At 40.2% G+C, this 15,183-nt stretch overlaps 1 protein-coding gene across 8 annotated transcripts in view; it reads left to right on the plus strand.

Annotated features, from left to right (window-relative positions):
• AMBRA1 (autophagy and beclin 1 regulator 1) overlaps positions 1–15,183 on the plus strand; it is a 176,286-nt gene that overhangs the window by 133,740 nt on the left and 27,363 nt on the right. For all 8 annotated transcript variants that reach the window (XM_054587072.1, XM_054587075.1, XM_054587076.1 and 5 more), the window contains 3 exons: positions 1,602–1,712; positions 13,728–13,916; positions 14,970–15,124. In XM_054587072.1, coding sequence (XP_054443047.1) covers positions 1,602–1,712; positions 13,728–13,916; positions 14,970–15,124 — 455 coding nt within the window. The remainder of the gene's footprint in view (positions 1–1,601; positions 1,713–13,727; positions 13,917–14,969; positions 15,125–15,183) is intronic.

The following is a 15,183-nucleotide window of genomic DNA, read 5'->3' on the forward strand; positions in this document are numbered from 1 at the left end:
CTTCCTGAGGAGGCTCTTTAGATATTTCTAAATATCTAATCTTTTCTAATCTCTGTGCCCATGAAATTTTAATATCACAAATATGCTGTATATGTTTATATACTGCGTACTTAGTAAGGGAACTAGCAGATGTACTAAGATTTTTTTCCCGCATGAGCCAGTTTTCATCCCCATGGGGGCTATGACACCTTTGTTGAGAATACATAACCTACAAGTATCATCATCTTGGAAATGAGCTGTTACAGTATTTGTACCTTTCTTTACAAATGGAAACTGGGACAGGGACGCTATCAGTAAACTAATGTTGAAAAGTATTCTCATGCCTGCGGCAACTAGAGAAGAGTACTTTTCTCATATTTCATGACTTGTCTAGAAAACGTTTTCTCTCTGAACAATCTCTTGACCAGTTGAGGAAAGAATTGGAAAATTGGAAAACACCAGGAGTAGCAGAGCAATAAATGCAGTTGTCTAAAAGTTAAAAAGAAAAGAAGGAACAGATGATAAGACCTTTTGCGACGATATGCAGAAGAAGAATACAGTGATACTGAAGAATGTAGGTATAAAATTGTCCACTGTCCAGAGACTCGTAAGCTCTAACAAGTTTAGTTTCTCCAAGTAGGAGTTGATTTGCAGTGGAGAATACCATTTATGTTGGCGAGCATACAAGGATGTTCTCCCAGGAGGGTTTGGCTCTGTCTGATTAGAAGGGTGGTTGTGTATGAAATGCACCTTGGAAGGAGGAGGAGGAAATGACATGTTCATGTAAATGAAATACAACTGCAAATTAAAGTGTCATCCTGTTATAAAAAAAATCCATTTTTTATTTAATTGGTTACCAAGGGAAAAATGTCATACAGAAGTGTGTATCTCAGGGAAAGTTAAACTGTGAGATGTTACAAGTAAATCTGGATTCAAGGATGTTCTTGTGGAGTAGGGTAGGGATGGGGTTATAAAATATTGCCTTAATAAAAATATGTTGATGCTGAAAAACTAGGCTTATACATTTCTGTTGTTACATGCCAGGGGTACAGAAGAAATGAACAAATATTGCCTCATTCGTTTTTTACTGTCTATCCAGTCAGCAGTATGGTGGTTGCCTCTTCCCAAGAGAAAGCCTCCTTTTGAGATGTTTTATTGGGAAGGTCATGTACTAAGAAGGAGATGCTTTCTCCCAAAGAGTGCTGCTTACTACAGAGACATCCCGGAACTAAAATGCTTTTCTGTGTTAATGGTGTCCTCTCACATTTTTTTCCCACTTTTTGTTTCTCACATTTTTATGAAAACTTATCTGTCTCTTTTAGATTGTGACCTTACTAGACAGGATATATGCAGTTATCTGCCACATTATTGGCACTAGTAAATGTTAATAATGGGAGGGGTTGATGAATGGGACCATATTTCCACGTAGAATTGTTCTTTACAAACATGTCTGGTTTCTCTTTGAGATAGGGACTTGACAGATGGGACTCGCCCGCCTTCTTCAACCTTAGCATGGTTCTTCTTCCTTCTCTCCTACTAATCCCAGTTCTCTGTTGACTCATGTTCTCAGTGGAGGCAAGTAGATAAATACTGTAATGTGCTCTCTTTGTCTTCTCCTCCAGGGGCTGTGATTGGTGATGGACAGTCTGCCGTGGCCAGTAACATTGCCAACACTACCTACCGACTCCAGTGGTGGGACTTCACTAAATTTGACCTCCCAGAAATCAGTAATGGTAAGCCAAGGTAGAACTTGGGGTACTGGTGGAAGGGGTATCTCTTACTGGTGAGCCAGAGCTCAGAAACCCGTGTACACTGGACTTTTCATCATCTCCTTGAGAAGCTCATCACCATGTGCCATTTCTGCAACTGTCAGTTAAGCAATTCAGCAAACATGTATAGAGCAGTCATCAGTGGCAGGTACACTAGTAGGAACAATGCTGAGGTGGACACAGAAACGAAGATATCTGTGCCCTAAGACGTTTACTGATGGGTAGTTCATTGTTCTAAGCCTACAAGGTTAGGTCGAACTGAGAGAAAGAGAAGGGAGTATAGGAACTGAGAGCTGACCTTGTGATCCTTGAGGAAAGACTACAGTGGTGTTAAAACTCATTTATTAATCCAGATCTGAGTGTAATGGAGTAGAGGATCATGACTGATATGTGTATATGTTTGCAAATATGTCTGCCTGACAGACTCATTTCCCAGCCTCTGGGGAAGTCTACAGGCCCGTGTCCCATTTGTCTAACTGGAACTATGACATTTCAGGCATCTCATTTCACTTCCTGTGTAGTGAAGGACTCTTACAGATTCCTGAGAAGGGACAGTTCAGCCTCTACTTAAATATTTCTTTTCTTTTCTTTTTTTTTACATTTAATATTACTTTGTATTAATTGCCGGTGTACAGCATAGTTTGGTTAGGCAATCATATACTTTACAAAGTTGTCCCCCTGATATTTCAAGTACCCTCCTGGCACTACACATAGTGCCAATATTATTGAATAATATAATATTATTATTGTAATATTAATATTACAGTATTATTGACTGTTTTCCCTATGTTGTACTTTACATCCAAGTGACTATTTTTTAACTACTGATTTGTACTTCTCAATTCCATCCCCTTTTTCAGCCAGCCCCTCAATTCCTCACATCTTTGGCAACTGTCAGTCTGTTCTCTGTATCTATGATTCTGTTTCTATGTTTGTTCATTTATTTTGCTCTTTAGATTCTGCATACAAGTGAGATCATATGGTATTTGTCTTTATCTGACTTATTTCACTTAGCATAATACCCTTTACGTCCATCCATGCTGTCGCAAATGTTAAGATTTCGATCCTTTTTTATGGCTGAGTAATATTTTATTATATATATATGTACCACAGCTTCTTTATCCACTCATCTATTGATGGGCACTTGGAACACCTTCATATCTTGGCTATTGTAAGTAATGCCATGATGAACATAGGGGTGCATAGTCTTTCAAATGAGTGTTTTGTGTGTTTTGGGATGTATATCCAGAAGTGGAATCTCTGGGTCATAAGGTAGTTCCATTTTTAATTTTTGGAGGAACTCGATACTGTTTTTTCATAGTATCTGCACCAATCTGCATTTGCACTAATAATGCACAAGGGTTCCCTTTTCTCCATATTCCCTGCCAACACTTGCTGTTTGTTGATTTATTGATGGTAGCCATTCTGACAGGTGTGAGATGATAATCTCATTGTGGTTTCAATTTGCATTTACTTGATGATTAGTTATGTTGAGCATGTTTTCGTGTCTATGAGCCATTTGTATGTCATTTTTGAAGACGTGTGTATTCAGATCCTCTGCCCATTTTTTAATTGGATTGTTTGCTTTTTTTATTTTTATTTTTTTATGTTATTATTATTTGTGTGTGTGTGTGTGTTGAGTTGTATGAGTTCTTTATAACCATTGTAAATTAACGCCTTATTGTATGTATCCCTGGCGAATATCTTCTCCCATTCATCTACTTGTTTCTGATGATAGCTCACACTGTGGTGAAAATGCCTAATCCATCACTGCTAAATTCCTGGCTAACATCTTCTTTATTCTACTAAGTCACCATTTCTTGTATCAAGTTGTCAGTTCCTCCTGTTGGTCCTAGTTCTACCTCTGAATCTCCATGGGATAAGTCTAATGATGCCTCTTTAAAAAAAAATTTGGTTTTGATCTTCACCTGAGGATGTGTTTTTATTGATTTTAGGGGGCGGGGGAGCGATAGAAAAATTGATGTGAGATCATACCTATCAGAATGGCTACCATCAATAAATCAACTAACAACAAGTCCTGGCAAGGAAAGGGAACTCTTCTGTACTATTGGTGGGAATGCAGACTGGTGCAGCCACTGTGAAAAACAGTAAGGAGTTTCCTCAAAAAATTAAAAATGGAACTGCCTTTTGACCCAGCAATTCCACTTCTGGGAGTATATCCTAAGAATTCCAAAACACCAATACATACGAATATATGCGCCCCTATTTTCATAGCAGCATTATTTACAATAGCCAAGATCTGGAAACAGCCTAAATGCCCATCAGTGGATAAAAAAGCCATGGTACATTTATACAATGGAATACTATGCAGCAGTTAAAAGGGGGGGCTCTTAACCTTTTGCGACAGCATAAGTAGACCTGGAATTATGCTAAGTGAAACAAGCCAGTCAGTGAAAGACAAATACCATATGATCTCTCTTATATAGGAAGTCTGTTGAACAAAATAACGAAGAAAATAGAAACAGAAGTATAGATACATGGAACATACTGACAGTTATTGGAGAAGAGGTGGACTAGATGAAAGAAGGTTGCAGGGATTAGCCAAAGAACATATATGCATGGCCCATGGACACGGACATCAGTATGGGGATTGCGTGAAGAAGGGGGTACTGGGTGGAAGTGGGCAAAGAGGGTAAAAGTGGGTATAACTGTAATAGCATAAACAATAGAAATACAATTTTTAAAAAAGAAATCAACATGAGAGAGAAACATTAGTCAGTTGCCTCCTCTGTGTGCTCCAACTGGGGATTGAACTCGCAACCTTTTGGTGTACAGGCTGACACTCCAGCGAACTGCGCCACCCGGCCAGGGCTAACGGGTGCTGCTTCTTAGTGACAGGCCTCCAAGCTGTTTGAAGATAAACAGCAATTTCCCTCTAAGTCTTTCTTTTCAGGCCAGACTTTTACTGGTCTGATGTCCAAGTCCTTGACAAAATCTGCTCATCTTTCCTTTTAGTTTTTGGAGGCCAGAACAGAATAAAAATCTCTAGGCGAGAGCTGTCCAATGCATAGTACAGTGGTGCTTTGACTGTGTTAGTTCAGCCTAAGATTTCAGCAGTTTTTCCTGAAGCCACTACTGAGTTTGCACTCACTTAAAATTCTTTGATAATTATTAGCCCTGGCTGGTGTGGCTCAGTGGATTGAGCACCAGCCTGCAAACCAAAGGGTTGCCGGTTCTGTTCTCAGTGTAGGGCACGTGCCTGGGTTGTAGGCCAGGTCCCCAGCAGGGGGCATGCGAAATACAACCACAAATTGATGTTTCTCTCCCTCTTTCTCCCTCTCTTCCCCTCTCTAAAAATGAATAAAATCTTTTTTAAAAAAATCTTTGATAATTATTAATAAATCAGGGCACTACCGTCCTGTAGCACCGTGTGCAATTTGAGTCTTTTAAAAACCAAAGCAGGTGTGTTTTTTTTATCTTGATAGCATCAATTGCAATTCCTAGTTCTTGCCTCTCAACATCTATTTGAACTTTAGTCATTTTTTGCCTCTCAGTCTTACATTGTCCAATAACTTGATGAACATGCATCCTCTCTCTTCCTTCAGATTGCTAACAAAATGGTGCATCAGTTAGGACATGGTATGAAGCCTTGTGGTATGTTACTGTGGACTTCCTCTCTGTCGATTCTGGTTCATGAATTAGCCTGGGCTGGGTGTTTACATCTTAAGCGCCACATTTCTCTCTCTCATCTACAAGGTATTTTAAGATTTTGTCAGATGCCTTAGAATAATCAAGATAATTCTCTATGGCATTTTCCAATATGCCACTCTTGGTATCCTTATCAAACAATGAAAATGAGGTTAATTTTTCATGTTCTGTTCTTAGTGAAACCTAAGTAGCAGTCATTTCTTCCTAAGTATCCATAACCCGCATGTTCAATAATAGGCTCTTTCATTCTGATGGGAATCAAATGCAGTCCACCCTTACCCTTATTAAATACCAAGTTTGCTTGTTCATCTCTATATTTATGGCCCAGATCTTGTTCACCATAATTTATTTTCAGTTATGTTGTTGCTTTATTTTATTAACTTCACTTATGATAATCTGAAATACTATGATTTGAAATACATTCATCATTCAGAAATTCTAAAAATAGAAAAGGTTATTCAGTGAAAATTTCACCAGCCCTAATTCCAGCTACCCGCCTCTCCTCCACAGAGACAACCATGGTAAGCAGTTTCTTGTATGTCTTTTCAGGAATATTGTATGTATATATAAGCAAATACAAATGAATGTTTTTTCACCTTCTCTTTAACCCAAATGGCAGCATGTTATACTGCTTTCTGCACTTTGCTTTCTTTACTTTACAATATATCTTGATCTTTTCATATCAGTGTATAAAGAGCTTATATAGTTCTTTTTAATTAACAGCATGGTATTCCATTGTTCAAAGGTACTGTCATTTTTTAAGCAGTCTTATCTGATGAGGTCTTTTTAAGTTGTTTTCAATCTTTTGCTGTACAAACCATGATACAGTTTGTCATTTGCACTTGTGCAAGTATGTCTATAGGATAAATTCTTAGAAATGGAATTGTAGGGAGGAAGAATATGTATATTTGTGATTTTAGTAGATATTGTTAAATCACTCTCTGAGCATATAATACGAATTTATACTCCCATCTACAGTTTACAAGAGTGCCTATGTCCCTAAACTCTTGCTTATAAAATGTATTATCATATTTTTTGATATCTGAAAATCTAAAAGGTAAAAAAGTATTATGTAGGTATTTTAAATTTGTATTTCTCATATTACGAACCAGGTTGTGTGCTTCTTCATACACTGAGCCATGCATGTAGCCTTTTCCTCACTTGCCCATGTTCTTTCTTTACATGTTTTTTTTTCCTATTATGTTTGCGGATCTTTTCCTTATCAGTTTTACTGGACTGCTTTATAAATGAGAAAATTAACTTACAATAGGAATGTCCTAGTTGTCATTTGTATTTGACTTTGCTGAGGGTTGTTTTTCTCATAGAATTTATGTAAGTAAATTATTTAAGTGAAAATTACCCAGCTTTCCTTTTATGATTCCTGGGTTTTGTGTCATCATGAGGAAGATCAGATAGTACTTTTATATTTTAGTTTTTTACCTTTAAATCTTGGATTCACTAGGAAATTTAACCTAGTCCCAAAGAAGCAAAGTATGATCCAGCTTTTCCCTTGATATGGCTGCTCATTTGTCCCAGACAGTTTATAGAATAATCCATTTGTCTCCATTGGTTTGGGATGTCACTGTCATCCTATTAATAACTTCCTGTGTGTATTTAGATGTGTTTCTAGGCTGTTCTGTTCCAGGGATCTGTCTGATTATCCTTGTGAGAGTACCACATGGGTTTACTTTTGAGGCTTTATGTTTTAGAATCTGGTAGGACAAGTCTCCTCTTGTTATTTTTTTTAAATCAAATTTTCCTGCCTGCTCAAGCATTTTTGTCTTTATACATGGACTTTAAAACTGCCTTGTTTTTTCCCCCTTAAAAAAAAACCCTGTTAGTATAATTATTATGATTGTATTAACTTTGTAAGTTAATTTAAGGAGATTCAATATCTTTATATCTTCCAATGTAAGAACATGGTATGATTTTCAGTTTCTTCAGGTTTCTTTTATATTCTTAGGAATGTTAAAAGTTTTCTTCATTTGATCCTATACCTTTCTTAAATATACTGTTATAAGCTTATTTTTGAAGATTTTATTTTTATTTTTAGAAAGGGAAAGAGAGGGAGAAAAAGGGAGACACATCGATGTGCAAGAGAAACTTGGATCACTTGCCTCTCACATATCCCCAACCAGGGGCCTGACCCACAACCCAGGCATGTGCCCTGACTGGGAATCGAACTGGCAACCTTTTAGTTTGCAGGCCAGCACTCAATCCACTGAGCCTTACCATCCAGAGCTAATTAAAAATCTTACTGAATTTGTTTAATAGTTGTTATCATCTAAATATCATAGGTTTTCTAAGTGTGTTATCTATAAATAGTAGTAATTTTACCCCCTCTATTCCAAGTTTGACACCTGTGATTTCTTTCTCTTGTCTAAATGCATTGGTTGCTAACCTCAGAACAATGTTAAATAATAGCAGTCATCCTCATATTGTTCCTGACTTTAACAGGAAAACATCCAACTTTTTCTCAGTAACCGTATTGCTTGTTTTGGGGTTGAACTAAATAGAAATAATTTATCATTTTAAGAAAGTCATCTAGTCCTATTTTACTGAGAGTTTTTTTTTTTAAATCAAGAATGGATATTGAATTTAGTCCTGCCTTTTCTGCATCAGTGCAGATCATCATGTGTTTTCTCTCCTTTGATCTAATAATATGATCATTATGTTAATAGATTCTGTACTATTGAACCCATCCTTACATTCCTTGAGTAAATCCCACCCTGGTTCATGATATAGTCTTTAATGTTTAGTTCCTTTCATGTAGCTCACTATCATTAAAGTTTATTTCATTGATATTTGTGAGACGAATATATCCTTCTTTCTTAAATCTGTAGGTTTTGGTATCAGTGTTATGCTTGTGTTACAATTTGGAGGGTTTTCTTCTTTGTCTGAAACAGTTTAAATAGTGGTGAAGTTACTTATACTTTTTTTTATCCTCACCTGAGGATAGATACATTTATTGTTTTTAGAGAGAGAGGGAGGAAATGGGAGGAGGTGAGAGAGAGAGAGAAACATCGATCGGTTTACCTCCTATACATGCTCCGATTGGGGAGGAACCTGCAACTTAGGTATGTGCCCTGACTGAGAATTGAACCCGTAACATTTTTGGTATACAGGACGATACTCCAACCAATGGAGCCTCCCGGCCAGGGCATGGAATTCCTTACACTTTTTATACAAAGGCATGGTCCTCTTGCTCTTTTTCCTTCTCTTTTTTTCCATAAGCACAAGGAAAGTTAGTTCTTTGATAACTCTCCTTGTCAAGTCTCCTGTGATGGTCAAACACATGAACTCTTGGGTTACACTGTCCAGCTTCAAATCCCTGCTCAGCCACCATCTAGCAGTGTGACCTTGGTTACTTAATCTCTCCGCATGTGGTTTCTTTGCCTACAAAATGAGGATTATACTAGTGCAGACCTTATTGGATTGTTATGAAAATTAAATTAATTAATACATGTCAGGCAGTCTGAACAGTACCTGGCACTTACTGTAGTAAATGGTCAGTGAATGTTCACTATTTTTATCGTGCCTTTTTCTTGGAAATTGCACTGTGATTCCTTGAGAGTATGGCCATAATTCTAAAGTCACACCTGTCTCCGTTTTCAGTACTCTTAGAAAACCCATGTTTTTTACCTCTGGAGAGTTATGTTCATGTAAACAAGGCAATTGCTTCCTTAACTTGTTGCCTCATCTGTCATGGGCTTCTGACCCTTGTTAAGCATGCTGCTTCTATGCAGTTGGAGATCATTTTCCTTGAGAGAAAAGCAAAATATTCAGAAGAACAAAGGCACTGAATATGCTAGTAGCATAGCTCACGAGGCCTTTTTGGATGCCTTTAACATAATGTTTTTTGTACAAGCCTCTTAGCTCTTTCCAGCTACAGCTTCCTATCATTCTCCTTCTGTGTTCCTTCTTACAGCTTTTGGTCATGGCTCCCGTAAAACCTGAGCTAATCAGAGAGCATCATGTGCAACCAGGTTGACTCATTTAGTTTGGCTCACCTTTCTCCCTTATTTAAATCATGTGTGGTGTGAGAATTCTACTTTTAAAAGTGCCCTATTTTTCTGAAGAGTTTTGGCCTTGGAGAAAACCTGCATTCTAGGAGGGTAGGGCACATTTGCCTGATGACAGCCAGTGTTCTTTTCGTGGTATTGCCCTCTAGAATGATAGTCACTTTTACCTGAGGCTCCTGTCATTAGCTCGTAACTGCTTGTGTTTTCTGGTTGGTCTGAATAAAGGCTGGTATGGTTTTGGTCATTTCTGGAGTTAGGCTAAAGATTCTTGCCACCTGTTTCAGTTGGGATACTATGTGTAAAGAGTTTAGAAGTTTGTGACTGAGGCCCCCAATGCATAACTTTGAAACTGTTTTGGGGGGGGGGAGGTGTGAATTACACCTTTTAAGAATCACCCCTTGTTGGGTAAAGAACACTGGTCACTAGGATACCCTGAGTCGGATGGGGTCAGTCACGCTACAGGGATGTAGTAGGTGGTGCCTTGGGGGAGTGTGTAGAGTGTCACCTGGAGCTCTCCATGCAGGAGGTCTTATTCTGAAGTAGGAAGGGCTCAGAGATAGCCAAAAGGAAGTTTTCCTGCTGATTTAAACCCCTTTGGGGTTTTATAGTTGCCAAAGCACTGCACCTGCTAGTCACTCCCATGACCTCACTGGCTGGCCAGCAACAGGCTATAAATCAATCTTTGTACAAGGTGCTTGTTTATAATTTATGGAACTGATAGGAAGGCAGAACCATCTGCTCCTTTAGGCATCAGTATTTCTAACTGCTCCCCTTCCCTGCTAGGGCATTTTCACTTGGAAATCATTTATAATTAGAAGGAGATTACATTGCAGAATCTGGAACATGGCTTCCTGCTGTCTTCTGTATCGTTTTTTTTCTCCCCTGGAGCTGCCCCACTGAAGCTGTTAAGCAGTTTTGATTTGAAAATTCTTTCTTTCCGAGCCTTTGTTTCCATTCTCTGCTGCACAGCTAACCGCCCCATCATCGCTCCTCCCGTGTTGCAGAATCTACAGGTGAGGGATCAAGGGCTGGTGGTAAGGCAGCAGTTTTCAAGTATGGCCCCAGACCAGCAGCATCAGATACGTGGGAACTTGTTAGAAATGCAGATTCTGAAGCCTTACCCCGGCACTGTTTTTAATAAGCCCTCCAGGTGATTCTGATGCAGGCTAATGCTTGAGAGCTGCTGTGGTGAGGCAGGGCAGGGAAGGAACAAAGGTTTCTAGTGGTGAGTGGTCGCCAGCATCTTCGGCTACATTTCACTTCCCCTTTTTCTCTCCCTGTTTACGTTATTGTTGAGTCCAAAAAGGATGAGTTGTCCTTGTCATTAGTGCATTTCTTCCTGTGGCCCACAAAAAGTAACAGATTTAAGAAACCTCTCCTTGTGTAAATTAACTCATCAACATTCCAACCTGCTGAGAAGCTGCATGAGTGAACTGCAGCATTGACCACTCACCATTGTAACTGAACATTTCCACTTCCATGTGGAAGATTAATAGACAGCAAGCAGCAAATGTAAGTTGCTAATTGGAGCTATGAAATTGTAAACATACCACCCAGTGCTCACTGAAATGAAACCACCAAATCACTGCGCGCCTACCTCATCCCTTTTATTAGGGCAAAAGTGAAAGCCTAGAACACTAGCTGCACAATTTCTGAAACAGAACATGCTGTTGGAGACGCTCTGCTTTAATGTTGAGCATTCCTTTTCATTTGTTATATGCAAATCGGTGAGCTCACTGCTGTACCAGGGAGCAGTTGTGAAATTAGATGGAGTTGCAGGGGGGACAAAATTTGCGAGATGGCCGTTGACTCGATCATCATAATACAGTGCAAACACCAACAGCGGCTTGGGTTTGAGGCTGACAAATGCTTTTTGTTTTATGTGCCCAGTTTTTCAGGAGCTAAAAGCCAAACTTTCCAGAAAAAGGAAAACCTTACATGTCCTCTCTTCCCCTCTCCCAGCCCTTTTTAGAAATTAATATGACAGTGAGCAGTACAATGCATTTTTTTCATGTTGGTAGTGCGTTTTGAAGGTCATCGTAGGCTCTATATGTTTGACTGAATTGCATGTTAACACACATGAGCTAGATCTTTGTAATAGCAAGACAGAGAGGCCTACTTTCAGGAAATAACCACCATGCATTTTTTAGACATTAAATGTGGATAAAATAGTAACTGCAAAGCTGTCTCAGAAGTCCACAGAGTCCCATCTCCTTCCATATTTATTTTCATGTCCTACTTAATATGATTTCTTTACTTCGCTTCTCTCCCTGCCTTTGATGGTTACAGTCTAAATCATCATTTTATTATCTTTCTAAGAGTCGTGCCAATATCAAGGTTAGAAAACAAAGATGGACACACTCCTGAAGCTTCCCACAGTTCCCTTGGTTCTGTATCCCCAAATGGAATCACGTGTCAATCCAGGGAAGGAGGAGGAGATTGTCATCTTCTTGGCAGCAGGCTTGGGACCCTGAATAAGGAGCAGACAGACTCAGTGCTAACTAGATAAATCTAGCCATGCAGTCTGGAGCAGATGGTGGGTTGGAAGATGAGCAGTACAGAGCCCTAATGGTGATGGCAGCGAGTATTTGGATGTTATTATTTTATTAGTTAGCAAACAGAACCATCCTGTGGTCCCTCCTCGGTTTTATGCGTAATGGTGCTGTTGGTGTCAGCCCCCCAGAGTTGGCACAATAGCCTAATCTGTGTGTCCTCATGTCTTTTTTTATATACTCTGTCATCTCTGTGGTTTGTTAGCAACACACAGGGAAAGGGGGATGAATGTAGAGTTTTAGAAATCACGAGTCCCTGATCCCATATGCTTCAAGGCCCCTGAAAATTATTTCTGTTTTGTTTTACCTTATTTTTACTTATGGATGTTGGGGGCAATGCAAAGAAACATCAGTTTGTTGTTCCACTTATTTATACATTCATTGGTTGATTCTTGTATGTGCCCTGACCAGAGATTGAACCCACAACTTTGACATATTAGGATGTCACTTTAACCAGCTGAGCCACCCGACCAGGGCTGTTTTGTTTTCCTGGGGAATTTAAGGTAATTTCCTGGGGAAAGTTGCCCTTGACCTCCCAGGTCATGCCACTTGGCTTACTGGAGTAGATCTCCTGGTATCTGGTGAGGGCATCTCAGCCTGGCTTTTTTTTTTTTTTTTTTCCCCTTTTTTCCTTCAGACATACTGCTTCTTCTGACAGCAGACATCCAAGTAATCTTCAAATAAGAGGAGTAAAGTCTCTCTGCCTGTGCATATAAAGTAAACCTAAATGAGACAAAGCCCAAAGTTGCTTTATCCCTTTGGATGTGTTACATTGTTCTGCTTGTCCCCTGATGTGAGCACTCTGGTTCCAGGCTCCCATCAAAGATAAGCCACTTCTTCCTGGCATGGAATTGCTCAGTGAGCCTTGCAGAAGGATTCAAATAAAAACTGAAACGAAGCCTACAGGCACAGTCACACTTTGTGTGGAGCAGATTGTCTCCACCTGCAGACATGCCTCCCCCTTCCCCCCCACCTCACCCCTGCACCCCACTCCCTCATGCTGAGCCTGCTGCCCGGCTGACCCGTGCTTAATTCTCAGTGACTGCCAGGTGCAGGCTGGGGCTGCCCATGGAGATTAGCTTATGGTCTGGATAAGGCATAGAGCACAGTGAGAAATGGAAGGGGTACCAGCCATCCAGCCAGGGCCAGGCTTTGTTTCTCTTTATCCTCTCTTGTGGAGTTAGGGGTCAGTATTAGCAAGAGCTGTCCAGAAGATTGATGTCTGTAAATGTTCTCTCTCAAATGAGAAAGGAAGACAAACTTGTGAAATGAGTTCCTTCTTCAAGGTCACAAAGCTGGTATAGAATAGGAGTCACGCCCCAAGGAAGCTTTACCTGTATCATCACCTTTTTCTTGGAATCAGTGCATTTGCGTTTTCATTCATCCTGGTTTTGATCTTTTGGACTATCAAAGCTGCTGAGTGGCTCTCCCAGAACAATTTAAAACAACTTTTTTCTTATCTAATTTCTCAAGTAATGTTTCCTAAGTGTGAACTAAGACTCAGCAGGTGGTTGTGGTTGTATTGACTCTCTGTAGTTTCCTATTAAAGTGGCAGAGGAGACATATCTTTACTCTCTCTCTCATGTTGCTTGTTACATGTCCTTTAGTTTGATTAAGCAGCCTGCAGCATTTCTAGAGAGGTTTCAGGCCCTCAGGAAAGCCCCCCAAATTTCTTGGCCCATTTTTCACGCCACCAGGTTCAGACATTCTTACCCTCTTTTCTTTCTTTGATGCAGCCTCCGTGAATGTGCTGGTGCAGAACTGCAAGATCTACAATGACGCCAGCTGTGACATTTCTGCAGACGGCCAGCTCCTGGCAGCTTTCATCCCCAGCAGCCAAAGGGGCTTTCCCGATGAAGGCATTCTGGCAGTGTACTCCCTGGCCCCCCACAACTTGGGCGAAATGCTCTACACCAAGCGATTTGGTAAGGGATAGGGAGCCTGATCTAGTGACAGGGAGGCTGGTGCCGTGGCATGGGCGTTCCTAGGGGGGGCACAGTTTAGGTGGGAGTAATGGTCCCATACTGCCTCACTGGGGGCACTGACCAGAGGAAGATCACTTTGCAGGAGTCCTGCCTCATCAAATCAGCACAGAATCATAGGATAAAAGTCCTCTCTACCACGATAGCATCAATGATATGCTTCTTGTGATGGCCAGGACTAAGGCAGGAGCTTTGGCCATGGCTTGGGGAAGTGGGCAACACTCATAAATTAAACTGTAAGACTGTTTAGCATTGTGTATTAAAAGCCCCCAAAATTTATTTTTTCTTTGATCCAGTAATCTCACTTCTAAGGAAATAATAAGAAAACTATACAGCCCTGACTGGTGTGGCTCAGTGGGTTGGACATCATCCTGCAAACCAAAAGGTCGCTGGTTCAGTTCCCTGTCAGGGCACATGCCTCGGTTGTGAGCCAGACTCCCAGGTGGGGGCTTGCAAGAGGCAACTTATCAATGTTTCTCTCCCTCTCTGTGTCCCTCCCTTTCCCTCTCTATGAAAATTAAAAAATAAAATTTTTTAAAAAGAAAACTATACAAAGATTTATACACAGTACTATTACTTATCATAGAGAAAAATACCAAATTGTGAAGAGTTGCTTAAATAGGTGATGGTGTATTGATAGGATAGAATAGCATTTGGCATTTATAGTGTTTAATGATGGAAAACGTTTATAATGTGTGACATGAAAATAGATTTCAAAATAGTGCTTACAGTATGATACCAATGTTTTTAAATGTGAATCTGTTATGGATTCTATAACAATGGTTAACATTTACTAAGTACTTTCTATATGTCAGATACTGTACTCAGTACTCAGCTTGTCTTTTCCTTATACTCCTCACTGCAGTCTTACGCGATAACCCCACAATGACCAAATGAAGTTGTAGATTAGAGAGGAAGAGAAAAGATTAGAAGGAAGAATTATTTCCTTGTACTAGCAAGAACTCTGGGAAATGTCTCTCTCCTCTTGGTCCTCAGGTCCCAATGCCATTTCTGTGAGCCTGTCCCCAATGGGCCGGTACGTCATGGTGGGCTTGGCCTCACGAAGGATCCTGCTGCACCCCTCCACAGAGCACATGGTGGCCCAGGTCTTCAGGCTGCAGCAGGCCCATGGTGGCGAGACCTCCATGAGGGTGAGTGTCCCTGCTTGTGCCTTCCGTAGGCTTGACAGGGCAGTGAAGGACTACAGGGC

The sequence above is a fragment of the Pteronotus mesoamericanus genome, unplaced genomic scaffold (genome assembly GCF_021234165.1).
Source record: "Pteronotus mesoamericanus isolate MK-2021 breed Mesoamerican mustached bat unplaced genomic scaffold, CSHL_Meso_final scaffold_1066, whole genome shotgun sequence".
Classification (NCBI taxonomy): domain Eukaryota; kingdom Metazoa; phylum Chordata; class Mammalia; order Chiroptera; family Mormoopidae; genus Pteronotus; species Pteronotus mesoamericanus.